Here is a 26,141-nt window from a genome sequence, read left to right as displayed (position 1 = left end):
CATGTCTTTTATCCTGTCTCCCTTCTCTCCCCCCAACCGGTCTCGGCAGATGGCCGCTCCTCCGTGAGCCTGGTTCTGCCGGAGGTTTCTTCCTGTTAAAAGAGAGTTTTTCCTTCTCACTGTTGCCAAAGTGCTTGCTCATAGGGGGTCATATGATTGTTGGGTTTTTCTCTGTATGTGTTATTGTAGGGTCTACCTTACAATATAAAGTGCCTTGAGGCGACTGTTATTGTGATTTGGCGCTGTATAAATCGAATTGAACTGAATTGGTCTTATATTTGACTATTATTATATTATTGTTCCCATGTTTCCATCAAATGTGGATATTTTGCTTGTGAATCCTGTTGGATATCATTTTTTATTAATTGTAGTTCTTCATCAGTGAAATGGCAACACAAATACAATAAATGCGTGCAATGAGAATCTGGTTTATACTACTTAATCCCTCCAGGATCCACGCCGTGCTTTTTTCCAACCCGGCTAACCGCCGCTCAGGACGTCACTTTCCCTCCCCTCCCCTTAGCAACAGAGGCAACATGGCGGCGTCCAGTAACACAGAGCAATCTCCAGAGATATCGACGCCGTTAAAGGTACCGAAAACCGAGGTGCCATCCCCTGAATCGGAGGATTTGAGTGACAGTAATCAATATCACTCTAATCCCTCGACGCCAAACCGCTTCTCGCCTTTGAACGTGAGCTCGGGGGCTGCGGGCCGGAACACGGCCTCATCCTCCTCCAACAGCTTCACGGCTTGCCGAGGGATGTCGTGGACGCCCTCCGAGACAAACGCCCTCATCGCGGTGTGGGGTAACGAGAGGCTGACGGAGGCGAGGATGCAGCAGCTGGAGGTCGCCGGCACCGTGTTCTCTGGTAAGGCCCCCGGTCCTGCCATGTACGAACGGGTGTCCAGAGCCTTGTCGGAACTGGGATACGAGAGGACCCCGTCCCAGTGCAGGGAGAGGATGAAGGTAAATGAGCTTCAGAGGATGCAACAATAGCTTTAACATCACATACTCACTCTCCATCACCAGCACCTGGACCTCTAAGCTGTGACACTGAGCTGGAGCTGCTGTCTGTTAATCTACAGGCTCACACGCAGAACAACAAGTCCAGTCATATTTCAACGTGTTGTTTCTGCTAAACACAAGTGCGCTTTGTGGACATGGCTGCACTCATCCCGCCTCCTGCATCCCTCACATGTACAGGAGGCTAATTGCGGCTGTCATGCCTGTTATTGTGCGTCTTCTGTTTATAACCACTTCAATGATCAGAAATGATATCCTTTATTAGAGTGAAGTCAGTTTAATCTAACCCTTTGATTCATTCATCTGACTTCCTGCGACAGACACACAGATGAATGTTGCACTCAAGTCATTAGAAAGGTCCGTAACACATCATAATGACCATCACTCATATATGTTAAATAGAAACTCACTCAAGTGTTATATTACTGTTAACAAACCGGGAATTGATAATAATATTTACCAGTTGTTTGTAATGTTGCAATTTATATTGATTCATGTCATTAGTTTATTAAATCAAACTGTATTTGCACCATTTGCTGCACCATTATTAAATGTTATTGTTGTGCCATTACTGAGATTAACATACTGGACAAGCTGCCGCTGGCTCTGCTTTAAACTGCTCTGAGATCAGCTTCCATCTGTGCTGTATATGGCTACCATTAGCAAGTAAACAAGCACTCCTCATCGTCACAGATGGGCTTATTCTTGTTAAGCACCTTGGCCATCATATGTGATAAGTAAAAATTTGAATAACTAGAGAGGAAGTCAACTACTGCCATGCTCAGTTTAATAAAACAGCGATTCACTTGCGGCCATTCCAGGCTCTGGTTGCCTGGAAGTGACCCTCTAATGTATTTACTAGCAGGTCATATGTCAATCAACGGTATTCTTCACTCTCACTGGTTGTCTCTTCAGTTGCTCGGCTGAAAGTTGAACACGGTTCCCACCAACTTTACATCACCTGCAGTTATTTCATCCATACAGACTTGAAGTTGCCAAATATCATTTTTCTACACTTTCTACACTCTCTGGGTACCACTTTGCTGCGAATCGTGCGTACGCAAATTAATGCTGTTCTCAGATTAGTTGTTTTAGGGTACTTACATTCAGTCAAACTCATTCTAACAATAGTAAATTCCCATTTTTGGAAATCTGCAGGGAGCTCTAGTTTTTTGGACAGTAGAGTCCCAAGTTAACATGGTCTGTAGAATCACTAAAGTAGAACCCAATGTACTACTAGATGTTAACAGTGATTGTTTTTACTATTATTATTTTTTGAATTAGAAACTGTTAGCTATTTGCTAATATTTGCAGTCTCTATAAAGGCTAAAAAACGTCAATTTAAAAAGAAAAAAGACGAGACACGTCCTTCAAATCTAAGAGAATTGTATAGTTTGTCCACCAGATGGCACTGTAGAACTTCCCTGTTTGTAAACACCTATTTGGAAGACAGCCAGCTGTTTGAAGCAGGGCAGAGTGTAAATGAGTAAGCAAATGATCACGCATAACAAAGTCAGTTTATGTTTTGTGTGTATGAAAGACGAAGCTATATCGGTGGTATATCGGAATATTGGATTTTTAAATAATGAAATATCGGTATCGTTTTTTTTTTTTAAATCCTAAAACATTCAAGCGCTACAGTGCAATCATAATCGCAGGGCTTTTTACTTTTCACAGATACATTTAAAGCGCTAACCTTTTCGTCCGTTTGCATACACAGTGATTTTGATTTGTTGACGTAAACACATACATCACATTGGTATGCGATAAAAACCTGATAAAGTGGATGCAGGCAGTGTAATCTCCATTTAAAAGGTGGTGCTGGATTTTTTTTCTTTTTTCATTTTGGTTTCATTTCAGTTCAAAATGTTGATGTTTCATCATCAAAAGTGCTGTTTTGCCTTGTTTTGTTTTTGTTGTTGTTTTTTCGGCATATGATAAGATCTGTCTCTGCCTTGGAGACTGATGAGGGCTGACGGTGTTGTGGCTGGATTAGGCATCTTGCTGAGGGTAGGAGAGGCAGGTGGTGGCAGGCGGTGAAGGAGGCAGCTAGGTATGAGCTGCATCTTTCAGGGCCAGGCATAGGTGTAACCAGCATCACAGCATTTGTCATCACAGTGTTGTGAATTCACTTAAAGAGCAGTAAAAAGTGCGATTTCTTAAATAAACATGTACTTATTGTTCTCTGCATTTAACCAAACTAGATTATTCATCACCCTTAAAGCAACAGGTGGTCTTTTAAGAATGCAAATGGAGAAGTAATTGCTACACAGATACAAAAAACTTACCTACTGACTAGGTCAGCCTTTGGTAACAATGTAAAGAAGTGTAAAAATGTTCTTAATTGTGAAAGATGTGTTCATCCTCCTTTTACAAACAGACACTGCGGCGCTGCTACAGTCGTGTGAAGGAGCACGGCATCGGTAAAAGGAAGAGCAGCTACACTATCGAGCAGCTGGAGAAGGTGTTCGGTCAGGGAGGCTGGGACTCCCAGAGCTGTGCCCCTGTGCTCATCAACAGCAGTGGGCTGTATCAGGAGATGGAGTCTGATGGTAGCACCCTGGAAGACTTCTCACAGGAGGACTGGTGCAACCAGGTGCTGGACTCGGCATTCCAGGAGGGAGACATGGAGACCGGTGAGTTTGGCGTTAGCTAGCGGACGACATCAAACAATATGCGACACAGCAGGTGGTTTTGAACTCAGATTTGTGCTTTTTCCTACCAGAAGAAATCCAGTTGCCTAAACACAGAGTCCTACAGATCCAAGCGGAGCTGTCAGAACAAACACAGTAAGTCAACGAGAATCAAGACTTATCCATCTTTGTAAATGCAACTCAGATTATGTTGGTGTTTATAAAATCAATCTGCATAACCTCTGAAAAGCTGACATCACTGCTTTTTGATATTACACACAGAAAAAGAGACACAATGCAGACGGTGATCCGTATTCTTGAGTCTGTGCAGCTGAAATGGGAGCACTTTCAGACGTGGACTGAGTTTTCCCGGCTACACCTCTCCAACAAGCTGGCCATCTTTGCTGTTGGGTACAACACGCGCTGGCGTGAGCACGTGCGTTACCACTATGCTGAAATCAGCTCACAGGTGCCGCTTGGTAAAAGGCTGCGTGAGTACTTCAACCCAGAGAAGCCTGAAGGCCGCATCATCATGACCAAAGTTCAGAAGATGAACTGGAAGAACGTCTACTACAAGTTTTTGGACATTACCATCAGCGAGGCGCGTTGCCTTGAGCTGCACATGGAGGTGGACTGGGTCCGCGTGTCCCAGTCAAAGGTGACGGGCTGCAGCAGAGGCACATCCCACTACCTCCTTCCTGGGGACATTCCCAAGGCGTATGGACTATATGCTATTGGCTACGAGGCAGCGTCGCCCTCTCAAGGCGCTACTCAGACCTCTTCCCCGGGTGACAGTGAAGACCACAGCTTACCTCAGAGTGGGTTAGAGAATGGGGCTCAAAGCCAGTTTCATGGAGAAGGAGTAGAGCGTGGTGACAGAACTGGAGCTAAAGTCACTTACTGCTACCTGGGCATAGCTGAGGACAGGACCATACAGCAGTGTGTCTTTCAGCACTTTCAGGGCTCTGGCAAACACTATGTCCATGGTGAGCCCTCCGCTGTGACGCGGTTCCTGCAGGAGAACTGTCACGATGCTGGAATGAGTCAGAAGGACGAGGCAGGTGAAGACTCACCTGAGCGTTGTGCCATTTACATCAAATTTATTGAGGTGGAGCTGGACTTCCTCTCTGCAGGCTCCCTGGTGGAGTGCCTGGAAACTGCTGTTGGCTATTCCTTAAAATACAACAACAAAGAAACGTTGTAACCACTCCTCACTGTTTCAGATTTGTACTGTTATAACTAACTTATACAGCCAATACAGCAGCAGGAAAGGTGTCTGTAATAGAGCATGGATGTGGACGTTTTATGATTATCGGCAGATTTTCAAACTATGATCTAGTGAATTGTCTGAAAATTGTGAAAGGTGACCAGGGAGATAAAATGTTTTGTTTTTTAAAGGGGACCTGTTTTGCTCTGACTGTATGACCAGAGCAGCTCGTCAAAACGAGCCTTGATCTTATACTGGTCCTTGGTGCAGCTCATCCACTATCAGAAACAAACTGCTTTAATTCCTCATACCTTCATCTTACTTTCTCCTGATTGGCTGCCCCTCACAAACAAAAAGTGTGCCACTTCTGTTCTCTCAGCCAGAACTGTGCGCCCACGATGCCCAAATAAAACACTTCCACTCTTAGTGGCATCTCTGTGAGGCTGATTATTTAGAGCAGTTTGGTTGACAGCGACTACTTGCACATGTCACGAATACAATGGTCTACATTTATTTATTTTGTTTGACAAATAAATGCCACAAATGATCATATCTGAAAAAGTTTAATGTGTTTGAAAGCAGAAGTCAAAATTATTGTGTATCACTAAAATATATGCAGGTGATTTTCTGCGGATGAGTCTGATTTTCTTGTTCGTTTGTGTTTCAGTTGCCTCAAGTTGAAATGTTTTATCAAGTCTAAAAGGAACAGTACACAATACAGGAAACATAATGTACAGTTACAGGGAAAAACAATACAAGAAGTGTGTGTACTGTTTTTTTTAGGCTGAGGTGCACTATTTAAGGATCTGCTGCTTTTCCAGTGTAGATACATATTGCCTCATCAGGGAGTGTTTGGTTGGCAAGGTGACTATTGCAGTATGCATCTGTCTACCTCAGTAGGATGTAGCAAAAATGGCAGCAAAGGGACCATAGTGTGTATTTATTCTGAAACTGCCTTTAATTTGACTGTCACAGTGTGGACATGAAAGTGTCTCAGAGTGATTATTGGTGGAGTTATGCCTTAATTTTGCACATGTAAGAGGGCTGCAGGTCGGGATGCTTCGGTTAAAATTTCAGGTCAGAAAGGAAGAGTAAATATTAGCAAGATAATCCATCAATGCACCCTTACCTTTCCAAACAGTATTCTCTATTAGCAGTATATATTTTTCTGATGAATCCAAAAAACGGGCTTTTAAAAAAATCAAAAATCTTACAACATGTAAAATTGACTAATTTCCATTAAAGATCTTCTCACCAGCCATGTTTGCTACCAAGTTTATTTGATATTATTGACAGTAGAACAAAGACTGAACCACTGATTAATGTGTTGTTTCTTTGCCTCATAAATATTCTTCTTGATGTAATGTTTAGAAATTAAAGATGCCAATGGAAAAGTAGTAGTAAAATATATAAATTCCTTGATATCGTTCTTTCACTGACTGAACTAAGCAGCAGATGCATCACACATCATTTTAACAGGAGTGTAAGACAGTATGTAGTACTGTGCAGTACTTGGAGCATCTCTGTCTGCAGCCATATTCTTGTGGATAATTAGACACTCTTCAGATCATACTGAGAAGTTATTAGCACCTCCCACATTCTGCTTTTTGCAAAACTAAATGGTGCCTGTGTTTGTGAAGTGTGCTCGCTTGCAGGTTTAAACCAGGCACAGCTATAAGACTATAAGCTGAAGAGGGTAACTGATCCTTGACCAATAATCCTTTCTGAACAGGATTTCTGAGGGTATGTGCAATGTGCCAGGAAAGGACTGTGTAGTAAAGAAACAACAGATAATTCCATAGTGAACTGATGTAAATGAAATGTAATATTCATTTATACATATATAAATTCTGGCTTTAGCAAACTTGCAGTGTTCATTTGTTTGGGTATACAGTATATAAAGATGAATATGATATTTTCTATTTTATTGGTTGACACCATGTCCTGTATGTGATTGTTTCAAAGTCACTGTCTTGTATGTTTACATGTTTGAAAAACAATAAAGTGGACACTCACTGTCGTTTGCCACACAGTGAGAATGGAGTTTTTGCTGGTGTGTGTGTGTGTTGAGCTTTAGGTCAGTACCTTGTGTACACCACACATATGCTATTAATAAAATTTGGTAATTTCCTCACTTCTTTCCAGGAGGGTGGCACGGTTGCTCCTCCATTGGTCCTCTGTGGGCTCTCACGCTCTGGGGCCCTCAGGATGTCTGGGGCCTGGATCTCCTCCATGCCTGCTTCATGACCTGGGGTACGGGGCTATGGCTCCCCACACCCTCTAGCAGATCGTTACATGGAGAAACGTTTTGAATACAATCGCGCCCACACAGGTGTGCACACAGCTGTACATACGGGTGTTCACAGACACAAACTACACCTTTCTTGTGCTGTCGGTCTTGCGTGCTGCACAATAACATTAAATTTTTAGTATTTAATGTTATTTACACTTAGCTAGATTATTGCGATGGTGTTGTGTTTATTGTGTTGCTCTCTTTTTAATGAATAAACAGGGTGAGAGTCTGTCACAGCAATAACATGAACAGATAAACAGAATCACCAGTTAACCTAAACCAGCTGTAGGTGGAAGCTGAAGCACCCAGACAGAACTAATCCTGAGAACATGGATTCAAACCAAGGGCCTTCTTTCTGCGAGGCAACAGTGCAGCCACTGCAATCTGGGCATCCCTGGACAACTTTCCTTCAGGATGAACTGGAGAAATTTTCTCTCAATGCACTTTTTGTTCATCAGGTATTTTGCAGTGGAAGGGAAAGTGAAAGCAATAAGGCATGCTCAGACGAAACATGTCACTCCCCCATGAGGCCAGCAGATGGCCATAGCAAGCTACCACTGTAAAACAACACAGTGTAGGGTACACCTGATGGTAATTTTGCATCCCTGAGAATTGACATGAAGTGTAGTCTGCTTACAAACAGTATAAACATGTGATGACATAAAATTAGTGACACAGGTGTGGACTAACATGCCGAAGGAGACCAAACAACAACTGACACTGTACAGTATACTTGACATGTATGCAAAGGGACAATGCCACTGACCTTTTGGAAAGCAGCATTTGAAACTAGGACAAATATCTAGAGATTTTCCAGTGTCCAAATATCTGAAATGATATAGAAATCTGAGCAGTGTTTCATGTTCAAATCAATTAAAGTTACTAATAAGAGTTTTCTATTTTTTCCCCCATCTTTTTATGATTTGTGCAGAAAGGCTCCAAATCATCCAGGCCATGACTATGTTTTGACCTGTTACATGACCAAAAACAAACAACATCGCCACCTTTATAGTTATAATTGAATGCATTACGCCTGAGATGTTAGTAATGTTCCTCTTGAACATGAATCTAGTATTTTTTCTCTTTCTGGTTCTTTCCATAGATAGCTGCTAAATGTATTGTTAGGTGTTAGATAGGAATATTTACCCTGTAAAACCTGAACCATGAAATAATAATAATAATAATGTATTAAACCTTCTGCAATTTATTTTTAAATTAATTAAATATTAATTTGCATGTACAAGTTTTTAATTTGTATCATAATTGCTACACTCTGCCTTTTCTGCAATTTATTGCTTAAAATGTATTGTGCAATTTATTTAGACCAAAAAAAGTATCAAAAGTCAAACTTTACAAAACTGTATGTATCAAATCTATTACACCTAAGAGGTTAGATCACTTTTCCTTTTCTGCAGAATGTATTTGTATCTAAATATATATAATAAACCATTAGAGTGTGATCATGTATGAACACATCATAGTAAAAGATGTTGGACAGTCACATGTTTTTTGTGTTCTTCAGGTTCTCTGTAGTACATTCAGTTGAGCAGCTCTTTGCTCCTATTACCAAAGAACAAAACAGAAAAAGTGTACCATTCTAAATACCAAAAACCTTGACGACATTGTTATGAATCAGTTTTTATGTGCTTGCTGTTTTGTTTCTTTGGGTTTGATTAAGTGTGGAGTGGATTGAGATAGGATATGCACAGGATATGTTTTGATGGGCTTAAAGAAAAACTAAACTGATAACAGGAGGATAACATGTCTCGTTATAGGTCATTAATTGGAGTGAGCAATATGTTTGGCCTCCAGGTGTCAGGTTTGTTTACCGTTTGACCAGCTCCTTGTAGCCGTTTGAATTAGAAGCCTGGTCCAGAATGCAGCATGAGCCTCACTGATTTTGCTCCTAAATAAAAACCGGCATGTTTTGACAGCTTTTGCCTGAATGCTGTGGATTTGAGCTGGAGGCCCAGATGCAGTTTACAACAACAAAATCTCATCCCCGCAAAATTTGGACACTGCTTCTTTAGATTTAATCACGTGAGCAACCCCTGTTCACCTCTCATAATTGAGCAGTCTGCCTGCATTAGCCTCACCCTTGTTGCTGAGGCAACTGGGCAACCTCAGGAAATGAAATAAAGGGGTCTGACCACCTCGGAGAGGACAGGTCAGTCTTTCTTTTTGCAACAGGATGGTGAGCTCACCTTGGGAATTCACGTCAAGCCGTGTCGAGTCTGTTTCTCTACTCTCAGAACCATGCCTCTTCACACATGATAGAACAGGAACTGAAGACTGGAGATTTTAAAGGGGAGGTGAGGGAAAAGAATGGAGCTTTGGATGTGGGGGGTTGAAAACAGGCTGATTGTTAGAAAAGCTTGAGCTGTGGTGTTTAAAACAAGCAGTTTAAAACTGTTTATGTTCCTATTTGTCTTTTTTAAATGAAAGTTCAGGGACTCAGTAGTGAAGGAAGTAATGCAGTTTTTTTTTTTGTTGTTATTTGATTTTTTATTACATATGCAATCATAGCGTGCCATTAGCTTCTCCAAGCAGTATGCTCAAGGTGCTGTTCAGAAAATACTTTGCGATGTTCACAAAGTATTTGTGATGTTCACTGGCTTGTTCTGGGAAGTTGCTGTGGTCTGCTCTTAGGTCCATCAGCCACTGGCGTTGGTGGTGTGACACCACTTTCACCCAGATGTTCTTCTTGTATTGCTCATTTCATCTCTGCGTGGGTCTGCCATTGTGCTTCTCTGGCATATCTCTTCAGCCTAGTGGCCAGAGCTGTAAGCCCTGTGTCTGACCGTCTCTCCAGTCTCAGTTTTGGATATAATGTTGTACCTTGTTTTCATCCAATACCTGTCTGTCATAACGCCCAGCTGCCCTCAGTTACCAAACTAACATCTTTGGGAGCTTCCCGAAATTTGGTTTCCAGCCTTTTTCTCAATGCTTCCGCACGCATCCTTGATTTTATACCAACGTGCTATAAGATCACAGTCACAGTGGCATATTGGCTTATTCATTTCAATGACACTGGTAGTAGGAATAGTGCATGTTGTAGAGTCCACAACTGCAAGGATCTCTTCTGATGGGACACTGTCAGTGACCTAGGGGAGTCATGCTCTTGGTTGAGTGACTACAGAGGCCGGTATCATCTAGCCGAGTTACACTGCGCTCTTCCATCAGGTATGGCTCAACACATCTATACTGCTCACTATTGCTCCAGCGATTAATAATAATAACAACTAATAACTAATAATTAAAAGCATACTGTAAGGGTTTTGGAAAGACTGATAAGTGATCCACTTTTTCATTCACTCACCGCCACTTTGTTTGATTCAGCTGCTTTTTATCAGTAACTCACGAAGTCTGAGGAATTATCCAATTCGTTATTAGCAAAGTGTAGAAATGAAGTGAAGAAACACACACACACACACACACACGCACACACACACACACACACACACGCATTCTTACACCTGCCCCCTACTGAACCTGAGAACTAGCGAAACTGCGTCAAGCTTAATTTTACAGACAGTAAAATAATAAAGATGGAACATTTTTGTTTTCAAAATAAAAGACATCGTCTAAGGCAGTGTTTCACGGACCTTATTTTGTTGGAGGTTTCCGGAACTTGCGCTCGACACTGAAGCTGAGAATACAGCTCTACCGCGGAGGTGGCACGTCTCTCTCTCTCCCTCTCTCGCTCTCTTAGGAAAGGTCTCGGGATGACAACTTGCAGAGTTATAACCCACTCGCCGCCGTGTCGATAAGCAGGGAATTGTAGATGTTAAAAGGAGGAGAAGAAGAGTCTCGGATGACCTTTAGTGTCATTGTCAATCCAGTTTTCACTCCACTTTAATATTCGCATCGCTCCACCAAGTTAGAAAAGGGGATCCGTGCGTCAGTGGAATAAGACCCTTTCCACACTTCCTCACCTGAAGTGTCCCCTACCTTACCTTCCTCGACCAGCGCGTGGAGATAGTGGGAAGCCCGCTGAGCAGACTTGAAGAGCTTTATTTGCCCGAGGCGGAGAGCTGACATAAAGCCGGGTGAAGGACGTTAACAACTGAGAAGTGTGTACATCAGCCATGGGAGCCTCCAGCACTACTTCGAGGAAACTTCCTCTGCTCTACTTTACCTTTCTGTGCGCGCTCACAGGTCAGCTTCTTCACCTGCCTTATATAAATGCCTTCTATTGTGTTTGCTTGTTTGTTCACATTTCCAGAAGCACACACACGCACATATGTCACTTTGTATTTCAGATCTTAAAATAATGAGACTAACATCGCATTTTCATCCATCCTGTTAGCATTAAATATCAAAGCAACATAATGTACATTAGAATGTGGGATTTACTGTCCGACCACGTTGTGCTGACATGAGTCATAATCAGAAACCTGTAACTAATGACAGAAATGACAGCAGGGTCTGCTTCTGGGGGTTCTTTGCTGTATGTGTGCCAGAGGATGAAGGGCTGGATTTGAAGCTGAAACACCTGTTTGTTTTTCACAGGATTTGAAACAAGTGTGTTACACATGATTATGTCTTCCAGGGAAGAATAATCCCTTTATAGCTGCTGCAACACGAGCTCAGCCGTCACTCTCTCTAGCAATGTATTAAACTCCTACTTTCACTGATAGCTGTACAGTACAAGCAGCCTACTTTCCCCTCTCTTTGATATAGAAATTGGGCCATGGTACAGCTGCACGAGTATTTTGCAAACGTTTTGGGGAGCAAGAAGTTTTTAAATGATTAATTCCAGTAAAAAAAAAATGTAATGGCTGCACCTAGAAGAGAGTATTTTTTTCTTTTTTTTCTGCATTTCAAGAGAATATTAATATTTCTTGAGTTTTGTGCAGTTTCTTCTAATTCGGAGACCTACTAGAGTTCATTTAAAGGCACTACTGATTTAATAGTCATTCTAATTGAAAAGCAGCAAGGAACTGCTGGACGTTCACGAGCTCATGAATTTTGAATCATCATTTTATTGTCCCTCTTATCTTAATTTAACCCTCAGCAACAACAGAAATGATTTTCTTTTAATCAGTGTCAGCGATGAAAGAGTCAAACACTCAGTTTTTGGACTGCTCACATGCTCCGCTCCACTCTCATATGGAAAAACAGGAAACATCTATTTAAGTTGTAGAGCCCCATCTGCTCCAGGTGAGCGGCTGTCACTTCCAAGAGTCTGGGTGCTGACTTTCATATTGCTCTGTGAGACATGAAAGCCAGTGAGAGATACACACTTTGCCTGAATTTGTTCTCAGCTGCCCGTAGCTTATGTGTGCTTTTCAGTGCTGTTGCCAAAACAATCACATTCCCTGTCAGTGAGGGAGTTTCTCTCTGAGGGAGTATTACCTGAGTAATACTTCCATTTTGCACCATATAGGTTCACTGCAATGAGACAAGGCATTGTAAGGGGTGACTGCAAGCAATGTCTGGCAACCAATTTTATCAGCAGGCTATGATTCAGGGTCACAGGACAACAGGAAGATATGAGCACAGTAGCTGACCTTGACCTCACCATCAATCGCCCTGCAGGTGTGTCCTGAAAACACTGAGCAGTCAAGACACAGAGAGGAAATGTTCATGAATAGCACCCTGTGGCAACAGGAAAACTGTGAGCTCCTTGAATCCCAGATGTGTGCGTTAGAGCAGGAAGTGAGCAAACCTCCTCCTACAAACAACATGGTGGTTCAGTTCAAAATCCAGAGCAGTGGAGAATGTTATCAGACTCGCAAGCAGCTGCTGAGTGATTGAGGATATGTTAAAAACATATGACTTCACTTCCATACTTACTCTTTTTTGAGTGTGTTTGCACTATGACTACATGATGTACTCATAAGAGTGAAAAAGTAACGTGTGAAAAATTCTCACCAACAGAAAAATGCAGGAGTGAACATGTGTAATGAACGATTTGAGATTCTGCTACTCCTCTGTGTCAAGACAACCTTAATGAATAGAATATTGTCCTTTTCTGTCTCCCTGTAATCGTTCAGATTTACCACATGTTGATGTATAAATTATCTTTTTCACAGAATGTTCTGACCGTATTCTGTGACCACGTCGGGTAAATAACTTGTTTCTAAAAACGATTCCATGCTTATTATTCTTCCTTGTCAGAAGTCTGGCGACTGCTGTCGCACATGTATTGTTGTTTGACCCATTTGCTCAGAAGGACTGCCTTTTTGTGTGAAAATCTATTTATTTAAGATTTCCGTAACAGTTGCAGCATGTCAAATGTCATCTCGAGGGCACAACTCGCCATGTTTGGAATCTATCCCAGCTGCCATAGAGTGAGAGGTGGTGTACATGCACAGGTTGCCAGTCTTTCAAAGGGCCAACACAGAGAGACAGAGAACAGTCCACACTCACACCTATGGAACTTTAGAATCACCATTTCACCCAAACTAACTGGCTTCCTTCCTGTGGGAGGAAGTGGGAGTACCCACAACTCCACAGAAAAAGATAGATTTAAACCCAGAATTTTCCTGCTGTGTTCCTCACAGCAGGAAAACCGCTGTGCTGCCCCCTAAAAACGAATGTTTAATACATTGTCCTGATGCACCATAGATTTTGGTGCCAGTTCAAAGTCAAAAATGGACTTTTTAGAAAAAATGTAAATAGTTTTTGCTGTGTGTCAGCTGCAGTGATTGTTTTCTTTGTTCCCCAGTTTCTAAGAGCATTCAATAAAATCAAACGTTACATATTCTGATTGCCTGTGGGTAGATTTGGCGTTACGGTTAAGATCTTCACCAGTGGCAACTTAGACCTTAAAGGGTTAAAATAGTCTAGACTAGGCACATTTACCTCTGGGAAAACAATGACCTGCCAGCTGGACAAAAATCAGCTCATGAGATGCTCTGTTCTTCTGCTCCACTTCAGGTAGAAACAAGTGACACACACACACACACACACACACACACACACGTCTGGTGTTTCTATTCTGGTGGGGACATCTCATTGAAATAGTACTTTCCTTAGCTGCTTACCCTAACCCTAACCATCAAAAATGAATGTCTAACCCTAACCCTGAACCTAACCATAACCCAAGTTTAACCCTGACACCAAAACCACATTTTGAGTCTCAAAAATGGCTTCAAACTTGTGGGGACGGGGATTTGGGTCCCTCAAGTATAGTAAACTTCCAACACACACACACACACACACACACACACACACACACACACACACACACACACACACACACACACACACACACACACACACACACACACACACATTAGTAGTAGTAAGACCATCTGAAACAGCTGCACATAGTCAGCTTTACCATTGTGGCACAGTGCTGAACTTCAGTGTTGTCCTCTGTATAATTCAGTGTTACCTTTCCTAATTAAACGTGACACTTACCTTCTGTGCTACCACCCAGCAGTTGTATCTTTTTATATTAAGCTTTGCTAGCATGAAGAGTTCTTCTCAGTCACACAAACTCATTAAGATTGTCTCAGTGAAGTTGTGTTTGGGTCAGCTAATTTGATTACATTAGCTTAGGTTCATCAGGAACTGTGCCTAATTATTCACTCGTGTCTAATTGCTTAATTTGCCCTTTGTCTTTTTCTGAGGTAAGCTGTGTAAGTTGGCAGAGTTTAATCTTTTCCTGGTGTTATATCAGTCTTACCACTAAAAGTCCTTGTCATGTGTATTTAGTATTTTATTCCTAGAAGTATGTGGTTCACGCCCCTGCGTTCATCTTTATCAAGGCATCCTGGTGAGGGGTGCAGACACAGATTCGGAAGAAATAAAACTTTAAAGTCAGATTGTTGGCTGATATGATTGTAAAATGATGGGATTGTTAGAGAAATTGTACTGACACTTGTTCGCTCTGGATACTCTGCACTATTCTTAGATGTTTCTAGGACCAATAAAATGGACAGAGTGCAACTGAAAGAGTTGCTGTTTTAGCTCATCCCAGCACCGTGTTCTAGCACCGGATTTACATAAGCACACACAATAATCTTGAAGCTTGACGTCACTTATCAAAGACCAGCGGCGGCGATGTATGAGCTATGCCTTATCTCTTCAGCAGCCGCTGTACAATTAATCTTGTATTCTGGACACACCATCTGGCAAGAAAGCACATCTTCATTTGTTTTCCAGGTGTGTCCTGTGATGGATGCTAGTTATTTAACAAGGTCAACCCATACAAGCTTCAAAATGCTCTGTTGGGAGGTGAGGCGGTGGTGTCCTCACCGCTGATGACTGTCAGTGATTTATAATATTAAGTGAGAGTGTTGCGATAATTATTAATAGTCGCATGTCTTATTTTAACATAGAGTCGCTCTGGGCTATGAACCTTAATGCTTTAAAAGATAATAGGTATTGAAGCTTGGTATATTAGCACACTTGACATGTGCTAGGTTCAAGTTTCACACGCTATTTTACCACATTAGCACTTAATTCCAAAATATGTTTTTAACTCTAAGAAAATGAAAAAGCCGAGCTATTCAATGCAGTTTGTCCAGCGTACAACTATGGCCTTATCTCTAATTGCCTGTTTTTTAGAATAAAACCAAATAGATGTGCAGCAAAGCCCCTTTTCCACTCTGAGCTGGGATTACAAGGGTTTGAAGGCTGCGCTCCTCACGTATGTGTCCTCAGCAACTGGTGCAATTTTGATTTCAGGGAGAAGATTGAGGGATTTATCGGTACATAATGACACACATACAGCAGTGCACTCTTTCCTCTTTAGTGAGGTAGTTTGATGTCCAGTTGTCAGTCTGTGCAAGTGTGCCTTGTAATCTTTTATATTTACACTCACTTGCACCCTGTACAAAGCCCAAGAGGACAAGAACCGGAGTGGAGATTAGTTCAGATTCAATCTCACAGCACAATATATCACATCCCAAAAAAGCCACGATGTGCTTCTTGTCTTTCCCTGTAGTTGTTTTCACTGTCTTTGTTCTTATTTCATATCTTTTTTGTGATCATTCAGCATGTAATTATCTACTGAAATTCAAAGAAGTCATGTTAAAAAGGTTTGAAGTCTGCACATATGCACAAAGAACATGGTAACACAAAGCTAGTGCACAACCCAGTGTGGCATTAAAGCTGTTGTGCGTTTTTAAGAGATCTTCCCAAGAGGGCAGCAGCAACTATAACATCACATCTCCATAAAGACATTTTAAGTGGCCAAAAAGGCTGGATTTAATATAATGCACGTCATAAAGACAGGTCATTTCTTTATTTTATATGTAACCCCTTCATAAATCCTGTTGACTAGAGTCTATTTGCCATTATAAGCAAAGATATTACACAGAAAAAATGAACGGAAACTTCAGAAATCACTTTCTGACACTCCAACCCAGCAGCGAGACCTGATCACTGTAATGAGCAGTCAGGCTACAGCTGAATAACAAGAAAGTAATGTAAAGAGTAGTGTAACAAATTACTTTCTCCAGGGACTAACTATGTAATATACGCCTGTTTATGTTTAAGAGATGTAATGTGTAATACAATGACTCCAACGCCAGTTATCGTTCTCTAAATCTTTGGTTTCATTTAGTATCTCACACTCTTCTTCTCTTAGTGGTCATTTAGCACATCTGAAAGATTATTTTTCTGGTCTTTGTGTGAACGAGAGATGTTAACAGTCTCTTCAGACAGACAATCTGGCATTGATACCTCAATCCCACTCTTATACTGCAATTAAATCTGGGGTCATGCAAACACCTTAATCTAATTATATTACAGTAATTAGGCCCATTCACAGGATTAGTGATGTGATTGAAGCATGTGGAGCACTGCAGTGCTGGCTGCATTTTTAAGCACTGCATTGACCTGTAAAGACCATGCTCAGTCCAGCCACTGGAGGTTTGATGATTTGCAACTCGTGCCCCACATTCACTGAGTTACTACTATTTTTAAGTTCATACAAACATTCTTATTTTTAGTCTCAGTATGGGATAAACTGTGGGAACGAGACAAAAGCGTAACATAACTAGGCCTGTGTCATGTTACTTGGAAATGTGTGGATGTAATACAGGAATTTTTCACCAAGAACATGGAAATAGCAGTTAGATGACAGATGTACAGTGAGACATGGTGCCAGCCATGACTTTTACTGTATGTGGCAAGTGCCCCTTTTGTGGGTTTTCAGTGACATCTCTTCTCCATCCATGGACCCAGAAGGAAGAAGGCCTCCTCTCTGGGGTCATGAGAAAATCACTTGGTGACTTTCCCAACGATCAGCTCTGGCCTGGGGACTCTTAAAGGCACAGACGCTCGTGCTTCTTCCTTTTTCTGTATGTCCCTCCCCTTTATTCTTTCTTGACAAGAAACCTGGACATAGTGGCTGTTTGGGATGTTGATTGATTTTTTTCTTTGTTTGTTTTTTGAGAACATTCCTGCAAATTCTGATAGAAATCTTGTCTGGACAGTAAACATATTGTTGTTTTTGGGCTAAGTTATTCCCAGCTGATGTTTGCATTCAAACATTTACGACCCTTTGCAACCCTCTATGTTTATACATAAATGTAAGGCATGAAATTTATTTTTAGAGGAGTTATGTTGGTTTTATGGGGTCTTAAGAACATTATATACTGTGGAATTAAACACACATTGCAGACTGCAGTGTCAGCCTTATACCCACTGTTTAATTCAGGGTTGCCTGTGATGTAGCCAGGCTTTGACAGCACACTAGCTAATGACTATTTACAGCTGAGGGAGCCGCAGGAGGCTTATCAGGTGGTTCTTAAGGCCAGTCTGAATCCTTTGCTGGGCATTCTCCCTCTATTACCAGTGCATCAGCAGTCTGATGTAAATAGCCCTATTATGGTAACCACTAACTGTTAACTAATAATTAAGTCTTTCACAGACACTGCTAATTGGAATATCTGGCTCTTGTCCAGATTGTCAGAATTTTCATTTCAGGCTTGTAAGTTTTGCTAAATGCCACGAAACACTTTCAACACATTAGGCTTGTAAAATAAAATCAACAAAACATCTGCTGGTAGAATTTGTTCTCTTTATAAGCATTTCAGGAGAAGCAAATTATATGACATAGTGAAATAAATCCAGATGTGTTAACCTGAACCTTCAAAATAAAATCATTTACTCACTTCTACACGTCATCAGAATTTATAGTATACATTTCTAATGCAGAGGCGACAAAATCACTTCTCAATCAAATCAGGAAACAGCATGCTTATAATAAAATGGCATGCAGTCATTTTATTTATTTATGTTTAAGCAGGTACCTTTAGTGACATATTTCGATCTCCTTATTACAGTATGCAGTCGAGTAGCCGAGAGAAGGTAAAATATTATATATTTCTGTTAAAAAAAGAAACAAACATAGTTGTCACAGTTATTTAAAGGAGTTTGAAAAGGTCTCCTAAGGCCAAGGTCTGTAGAATTCGCTCAACCCACAGGGGATGGAGTAAGAAGAGCCCTGACTCCAGCCACTTTAGTGAACACATGTAGCTTGTTTCCAGTGCTGCTAACAGATGTTGCAACCAGAATTTGTCAATAATCGCACATTTCCTTGACCCGTCCTTGAGAAAAACTAAAGCAGAAGTCAATAAAGCAGCTCACAGATGGTAATGAAGGCATGGGCTTAGATGAGATATACCATGTCAAGTTATTCTAAATGTGGGTGAGGGTTAGAGGTTGATACTCTAACAACTTCACAGAGTCATAATCCTGGACATAATCCTAGGTTTTTTTCTTCAAGTATTAGGGCAGGTCATACGCACACTCAATGATTACTTTATTACTTTATTAAGTGAATAGACTTCATAATTTTCAAATAGAACTCTGCTACAACATGTATCAGGAGCACATCACTGGTTGCTAACAGGAGAGCTAGCTAGCTTATCATGGAGGATGCTAACAACAAAGGTACAGCAGTTCAGAAGTCGAGCTAGCCCAGCAGCTTTTATTTGAATTTTTGCAGCACTTTTTAATTTAACTACAAACTGAAAAGCTCATACAGTAACTAGGGCAGTCCACATGTCATGTGTGAGTAAAAGGAGTTGTGATCAGACTGGAAGGATGATAGGAGAAACTAGCAAAACATGCAGTAGCATATCGGGTGCACATACGAAATAAAACTAGTGCAAATTAATGAGGTTTGTATGTTTATTAATTAAGTCTTTTAAATCTTGAAATTCTGATGGCAGCAGCGTTTAAATGTCAGCACTGACATTTATTATCAGCACTACAATAGCAGGTAGAGGTGTAGTAAGAAAGAATGACATTAATTTTGGATTATATGACCCATTAAAAATCTATTGAAATATGCTGTTGCACTGATCTGTAACATCAGCTTGGGACATATTAATGGCATTTCAGTCTGACAAGTAACTTTTGAAATGATTTCTTATGCAGCAAAATATAGTTTGGTGTCAAGGCTCTAAATGAATCTCTTCCCTCAGATATGCAGTTGCGGGAGCCATGAGTAAATATACCTACACATGGATTCTGGTGATGGGGTTGAAATAGCAGGCAGGGAAAACTGATGAAGAGATGAAAAAATTTGCAGCTTGAATAGACCAACAAAGTGGGAAAGCGTGTCTGGTATGTGACGTGAAGAGATTGAGCTATATTACTATGTAGGACACAGTGCAGCTCAAGCTGCTTGCCTGAACTAGCTCGCAGTCTTTGCTCCATTGAGCAGCCCTACACATTTACCCCGAAAAGCCGTTAACACATTTCCAACCATGCGTTTTCTTATACATATATCTAATTTGAGGTCACGGGGGGGCTGGAGCATATCCCAGCAGGTGTAGGGTGAGAGGTACCAGCCTATCACAGGGCTTTACCACATATTACATTTAAAAAACAATAATTTATCATTTTATCATGATATCATTTGATACATACTAGCATGTAGATTACAACAAAGTAACCAGCGTGTGTGTAGATCAATGATGTTATAACTACAGAACACACAGAGCATGTGGACAGACAGGGAATGGCCATTTTTGGCAGATGCTGACACTGACACCTGTGTGAAGAGAACAATTTCTCCAGCTTTATCAAAGACATAATTGCAGTGTCTCAGTGGAAGTCAGATGGAGTAATTGTGTAAGAGGTGACACTGGCAGCTATGTGGAAAAAGCCATTATAGTCACATTATTAAGCTGGAGCCTTCAGGGCATCAGAGGTTGGACTCGTGTTCTCAGCGAGGCAGAAAAAGCGAAGAGGTTCTGTTAGAGAGAGAGAGGGAGGAACAGGTAGGGTTTATGTCCCACGTCTCTTCAGACGCCTCTCAGGATTAAATGTCATTCATCAGTCTTATGTTCGGTGCTATTTTTTAGTTAGCATGACTCTTCATAATCCTCTGTCATCTGCTAATTTCCTACTTTTCCTACAATTAAATGTATCAGCACCCGAGAATCAGAGCCGTTGACTTTAGATAGCACATAAAAACATACAAAAAGAGACACTACAATTCTGCTTAAGAATAATCTGGGAACTTATGGTTGGGCTGCTTAACACGGTACTGCTGCGACCTTTAAAAAAAGAAGAAGAAAAAAACAGATATAACAATAAATAAACACAGTAATCTGGGAAAAGTGTGTTAACAGAGTGGAGAGACTTTCAACCCTTACCTTCACATGGTGCATATAGCAGCATGCTGCTTCATGGCCAGTCGCACACACAGCCATGTGTATTGTTGGATTGCTGTGAACTTCTCTGAAGTTGTGATGAAAGGTGCATTAAGGAAGGTTTTAGTAATGATCAACAGTGGTGTGAACGAATGCTATGATTTGCTCCTGTACTCCAAGATGGCCAAATGCATCAAGGAGCTGACAATTTCAGATCTATTTCAGTGGTTTTAAAGGATGAAGATTCTGTCAACAGTATAAGAAAAACTGATTTCCACATACACTTGGGAAGCATGTTTTTTTTGTTTGTTTGTTTTTTTGCCAAGAGGACTAATAACGCTTAGTTAATCATTGATAATTAAGGTAAAAAGAAAACACATATATTCCATCCATTATTATTATTATTGTTAATAATAATAATAATGATAATGATAATTGGCCAATAATCAAGAGTTCTGTCAGTAAGGTTTGGTGTAAGGTGGTTGTAAGAGTAATAATTGTAAGAATTTATCTATAAAAAGACACTCAGAGATTAAATGACTTGGGCCCCTTCATGTCACAGTTCTGTCTGTCTTCTACAAGGACATTTATTCCAAGTTTGTGGTTGAAATCCACTGAATTTGCCTTTCCAACATATCCCAAAGCTACAGCAGTGTTCTGAGTGCACCTACAACTCCGCTCTTATTTGACAGACAAATATAGAAGCTGTTCATGAAGGACCAATGTAAGTGGAGCTTTCCCGTCATTGCAGTCCTTTAAGTCCTGCAACCACGAGCATAGAAAAGCAGCCAGCCGCTCTACATTATTTCACTGGATCGTCTGTGACATTCCAGAGGGCACCACCCCCCGTCATCTCATAAAATGTTTTTCTGTCCAATCACCACGTCACGTTGAGTCATTAACAACAGCTTTAATCACCTGATTTTAGTTTTTTTTTTTTTTAAATATAGGACCACATCAAAACAACAGTCACCTGAAGGCACTCGATGTTACTAGTCACTGACAGAGCAAGAGTAAATTCTTAGCTTATGGATCTCCTTTATTGTCCTTAAGATTTCAATAGTTTTTTCATCACAGACCGCTGTGTCTTTTATCAGCATTATTAAATCTTCCTCCCCCTCCTCTCTCTTCTTGCCCTTTTCCTTTTCATCTTGTTGTCTAGTCCTACTCCTCCTCTTTTCCTCTTCTTCTCCTTCATCACATCTCTCCTGAGGCCTGCAGCTCGAGCATCTCATCAGCATCAGTGTCTCGGGTCAGCCGGGAGGATTAGAGTGAGGGGCTTAAGATGTCTGTGTAGTGTACATGTACGTGTGTGTTTTTGTACAGAATATATATGTATATATATTCCTCCTCCATTCTTTCACTTAGTGCTTTTAGTGTTTCTGCATAACTATATCTGTAATACTGTCTGTGTATATGTAAGGATTTGTATTCAGACCTTCATCTGCACTTCGTAGCCTCGCACTTTTGTGGATTTACTCTCCTTTTCTTTAAATTGTTACTCATTCCATATCTCCCTGTGTTTTTCTTCTTTTTCCACAGCTCCTCTCCTCCCTGGGTGGTGCATAATTATAAGCTCTTATCTATTTTTCTGTCACACACAACTACACTCAGGAGAGAGCTCAGTTGATGTCATTATCTCCGATAATAGCTCAGTGGTGCAGCAACCCCCCACACCCCCATCTTCCCCAGACCTCACCACGCTCCACCATATACAATATAATTACTGTTTATTAAAAAAAAATCCTCTGCACCGTGACCATACCTTATTCTATCTTGGCTAAGGCACCTCCTCACACAGATAGCCATGATGTGTTTTTTGCTGCTAATAAAGTTTGGTTTTTTGACAGTGTAAGGGGATCTCTGCCAATACTGTCATAATTGGATTTCTTTTTCTTCATTTTCAGTCCAAGTGACAACAGCCCTCTGAGAAAACATGAGAAAACATGGTTGCTGTCATCAAATTAGAGGCCAAAGAGCTCTTATTGCTCAAACTCTAATTCAGTCAAATCCACTGTCAGGCATCAATGATAGCAGTGACAGATATAACACAGATTATGTCACAAACAACATAAAGCCAGAGGACCTAAAGTAGAGAAGGGTTGGAGAGTGGCAGCGCATATGCAACTGTGATTGTGCAACTGCAGGCTAAAGGAGTTTAAATATCTGTGTTTGCTGCTGAGGGCTTCCCACCATTTAATCATTAGTTATTATAGTCTCTGCCTCTCGTTTGTCTTTTTGTCTTTTGTCCTGTTTCTCCCTGTTTCCCTGTTGAAAGGGAGTTCTTCTTACTGTCGCCAAGTGCTTGGTCATAGGGAGCCATCTGATTGTTGTTTCTCTGTATTATTGTAGGGTCTTTACCTTATATCATAAAGCATCTTGAGGCAACTGTTCTTGTCTATGTAGTATAAATAAAATTGAATTGAATTGAATTGAATACAGTGAAAAAATGCCATCGCCAGCAAATAGTTTACACACAATAATATCACTTTCATTCATTTACTGGATATAAAGTAGCGATGGTAAATTCGATTCTTTTTACTGAATCAAGTTTTAATGAGTCACTCACCAAAGTGAATCGGGTTTCTTGAGTCATTTGAGTCACTGAGTCAGTTGACCAGAGAGTGCAAAAATGTATATTTTCACTCAAATTTAATTTGTTTCTCTTTGAATGTAAATCCTACTGCTAAGATGAATGATTGTAAAAGAAAACAACTATTTTTTTAGAGCAAAAAAGAGCAAAAAAAATTCTAAAGGGAACATTTATTTTGTTTTATTTTATTTTATTGGTATTTTCCTTAAATGTGTCAGATATATCTCATCTAAATGTCCACTGAGCTGTGAGCCAGGGGGTTGCCAACCAAGAAGAAGAAGCTGTGAGCCAGGAGGGAGGGGGTGAGTGAGTGAGTGAGTGATTCGTAACAGGAAGGGAGGGGGTGAGTGAGTCAGTGATTCGTTCAACTCGTTTGAGCTGTGAGCCAGGAGGGAGGGGGGGAGTGAGTGAGTGATTCGCTTATGCTATGATTCAGCACAGCAAGGGAGGGGGTGAGTAACTCAAATGTGCTGTTAGCATGCTAGCTGAGCGATGCTACTGTGAACCGAGGAGCTATTGTCTTGATGTGAGCTTCTACTCAGGGTTTTTTCTTCCAGTTCAGAGCAGAAATGTTTTTGTTAAGAAACTGGCTGTTGTTTTTTTCCCCACAATTTTAAGCTAGATATATTTCTACTAATGGAATTAGTTTGCTAACAGCAACAGGGATGAGTCAGTGAGTCAGTTGCGCTTGTGAATCATGATTCACGAGTCAGTAAAGTGATTCTCGAGTATTGAACGATTCGTTCACGAATCGAACATCACTAATATAAAGTATCTAAATTTAGGAAGCAGGATCACACCTCCAAACACATTCCTTCCGGGTATCATCTATATATGTTCCCCCAGCTCTACAAGCTGTTCATTCTTCTTTAGGTGCCCCACCCTCCCTGCCCTCTTCAATTCTTTAACTTAATTCTCAAGTCTTTAATAGAAGTTTTTAGTACATGGCGGCCAGGCCCGGGAGCTGCCGCCAGTTCTCTTCGAGGCCTTCCCCAAACTGCAGAACAATTCATGTCCAAGCCATTCACCTTTATCTACTAAAACACTGTCAAACCTCAAATGAGGACGTGGGCCCAGCGAGTGAAGGTGTCTATAGGACAAAGTGTTCTAATCCTCAAGACCAGATAGGCTGTGTGTGTCCCTACGCTCTGATACAAATCATCAGTGGTGATTGTTAAGTTTAAGGAGAGCTCATTACATTTGTCATTTGCATTATGGGATGTTTATCTTCTTAATGATAGTGACAGGCCTAAGATGTAATTAAGAAGACAGCTTGAAGTGGAAATGAACTACTTACTACTTCGTTAAAGTTTTATCAACCCACCAACCTCACCTCCTCCTTATTGTGTTTGGGATATTTCACATTGTTATTATTAGATCATTTCTTGTGTTAGGACAGTATCCATAATTGCTCCAGCTAGGGGGTTCTGTTAACACATGTTTGGGGTAAACGACTGAAGGGGTTATTGTATTTGGAACAAATAATAGTATTCCTTTCCTCGTGATGATCCCTTTGCTTCTAGTATTTCCAAAGCATTCCATTTGCTTTTGGTAAATCTCACGACGACCTCATATCAGCTGCTCATGTCTAGCTATCCTCACATGCAACCATTGTTAAGTGTGAAAATAGAAAAGGATGGTCCTTTGAAAGGCTAGTTCCGTTCTGTTACAGAGAATGTGTGACGTAAGCTCTATTTCTCCAGACTAAGTACAATGGTATATAAACCGACGTGTAGCTATGAGACAGGAAAGTGCAGAGGAAATACTGACTGTTATAGAATGCAGTGTATTCCTGAGAATTCTCCCTTAATCCTAAATGTCTCTCTCTCACACACACACACACACACACACACACACTCCATCTACAACTCCTTCATAGATCTCATGTATCGGTATACAGGAGCACTCTGTGAAGTACAGTACAACAGAGCCATGGAATAATATATTATATAATCTTCTCTTCACATGTTTTGAAGAGGTGGAAGTCTCTGATCCGAATGCTAAACAGGATCTATCAGGATTAAATCCAGGTTGGAGGCAGTTTAGCTTTTTGCTGACTTGATTTCACAACTGGGAATTTGGAAGTGTTTGCTACATGAACCACAAAGCGACAGAAAACTCTGTCTTTCACACTGCTGGGTCTTTTTTTTTAGAACATGCCAACAGACAAAAAGCCTTTCAGCTGAGTATCATTGATGTTTGGAGCATTCATTAGTGACTGGTCATTATGTTCACTGATTTCCTGAGGCCAACCATCCGTGAGAGTCCATTAACTTCAGACATTAGAGTAATTAGGCAGAGTGCTCACTTTTTGTGCACATATTTTCAGTTTCACGATTTGTTTATGTGGCTGTATGCATTGGTGTCCTGAAGCAATTACGAATCTACATTAGGTAGGCAATTGACCTCTTGATGGTATCTTTCTGTATTTAAATTGCTATATAGCTCCATATTATCCCAGCAGAACACTTCAGAGTGCAGACTTACATTGGGCACCTAAAGTGAAGTGAAATGCACAGTTTTCATCTATCAGGGCCTTTTCCTGTTTGGTTTCAGGAGACAGATCGATAGGGCTTTCAGCTCTTTGATAAAGCTCATAATAAGGGATGGATCAGGTTACTCTGAGTCATCGCTTAGTTAAACATATTATTGGGGGACTTTCCATTTTTATGCCACTTTCACATGTTGTTTACTCTTTGTCTTACTCTCTCCTGTAGTTTTTGTTTTGTCCTGTCTTTTGTGCTTGGTCTCTCTGTGCCTCTTTTCTGTCTTCTCTTCAGCTCCAGCTGGTTGTGGCAGATATATGTCCCTTCCTGATC

General features: G+C 40.9%; 2 protein-coding genes across 2 annotated transcripts in view; both read left to right on the top strand.

Moving 5' to 3' along the window:
- The first annotated feature begins 489 nt into the window (after positions 1-489).
- On the top strand, positions 490-6,902 carry LOC116319245 (myb/SANT-like DNA-binding domain-containing protein 2). The gene is made up of 4 exons (XM_031738515.2): positions 490-968; positions 3,406-3,661; positions 3,751-3,814; positions 3,941-6,902. The coding sequence occupies exons 1-4, from the start codon at positions 537-539 to the stop codon at positions 4,860-4,862; spliced, it is 1,674 nt and encodes a 557-aa protein (XP_031594375.1). The 5' UTR covers positions 490-536; the 3' UTR covers positions 4,863-6,902.
- A 3,981-nt stretch (positions 6,903-10,883) lies between these two features.
- esama (endothelial cell adhesion molecule a) overlaps positions 10,884-26,141 on the top strand; it is a 53,192-nt gene continuing 37,934 nt past the window's right edge. The window contains exon 1 of the mRNA XM_031738533.2: positions 10,884-11,316. Coding sequence (XP_031594393.2) covers positions 11,247-11,316 — 70 coding nt within the window. The 5' untranslated portion in view covers positions 10,884-11,246. The remainder of the gene's footprint in view (positions 11,317-26,141) is intronic.

This window comes from Oreochromis aureus, linkage group 10, assembly GCF_013358895.1.
Source record: "Oreochromis aureus strain Israel breed Guangdong linkage group 10, ZZ_aureus, whole genome shotgun sequence".
Taxonomy (NCBI): Eukaryota; Metazoa; Chordata; class Actinopteri; order Cichliformes; family Cichlidae; genus Oreochromis; species Oreochromis aureus.
The sequence above is the reverse complement of the archived record's forward strand: the minus strand, read 5'-3'. Positions and strand labels throughout refer to the sequence as shown.

Excerpts from the sequence above, each read along its gene's own strand:
- LOC116319245 (XM_031738515.2), top strand. The coding sequence starts at position 537 with ATGGCGGCGTCCAGTAACACAGAGCAATCTCCAGAGATATCGACGCCG. Across the intron at positions 3,662-3,750 it reads GGAGGGAGACATGGAGACCG|AAGAAATCCAGTTGCCTAAA; the intron begins GTGAGTTTGGCG and ends TTTTCCTACCAG. Across the intron at positions 3,815-3,940 it reads GAGCTGTCAGAACAAACACA|AAAAAGAGACACAATGCAGA; the intron begins GTAAGTCAACGA and ends TATTACACACAG.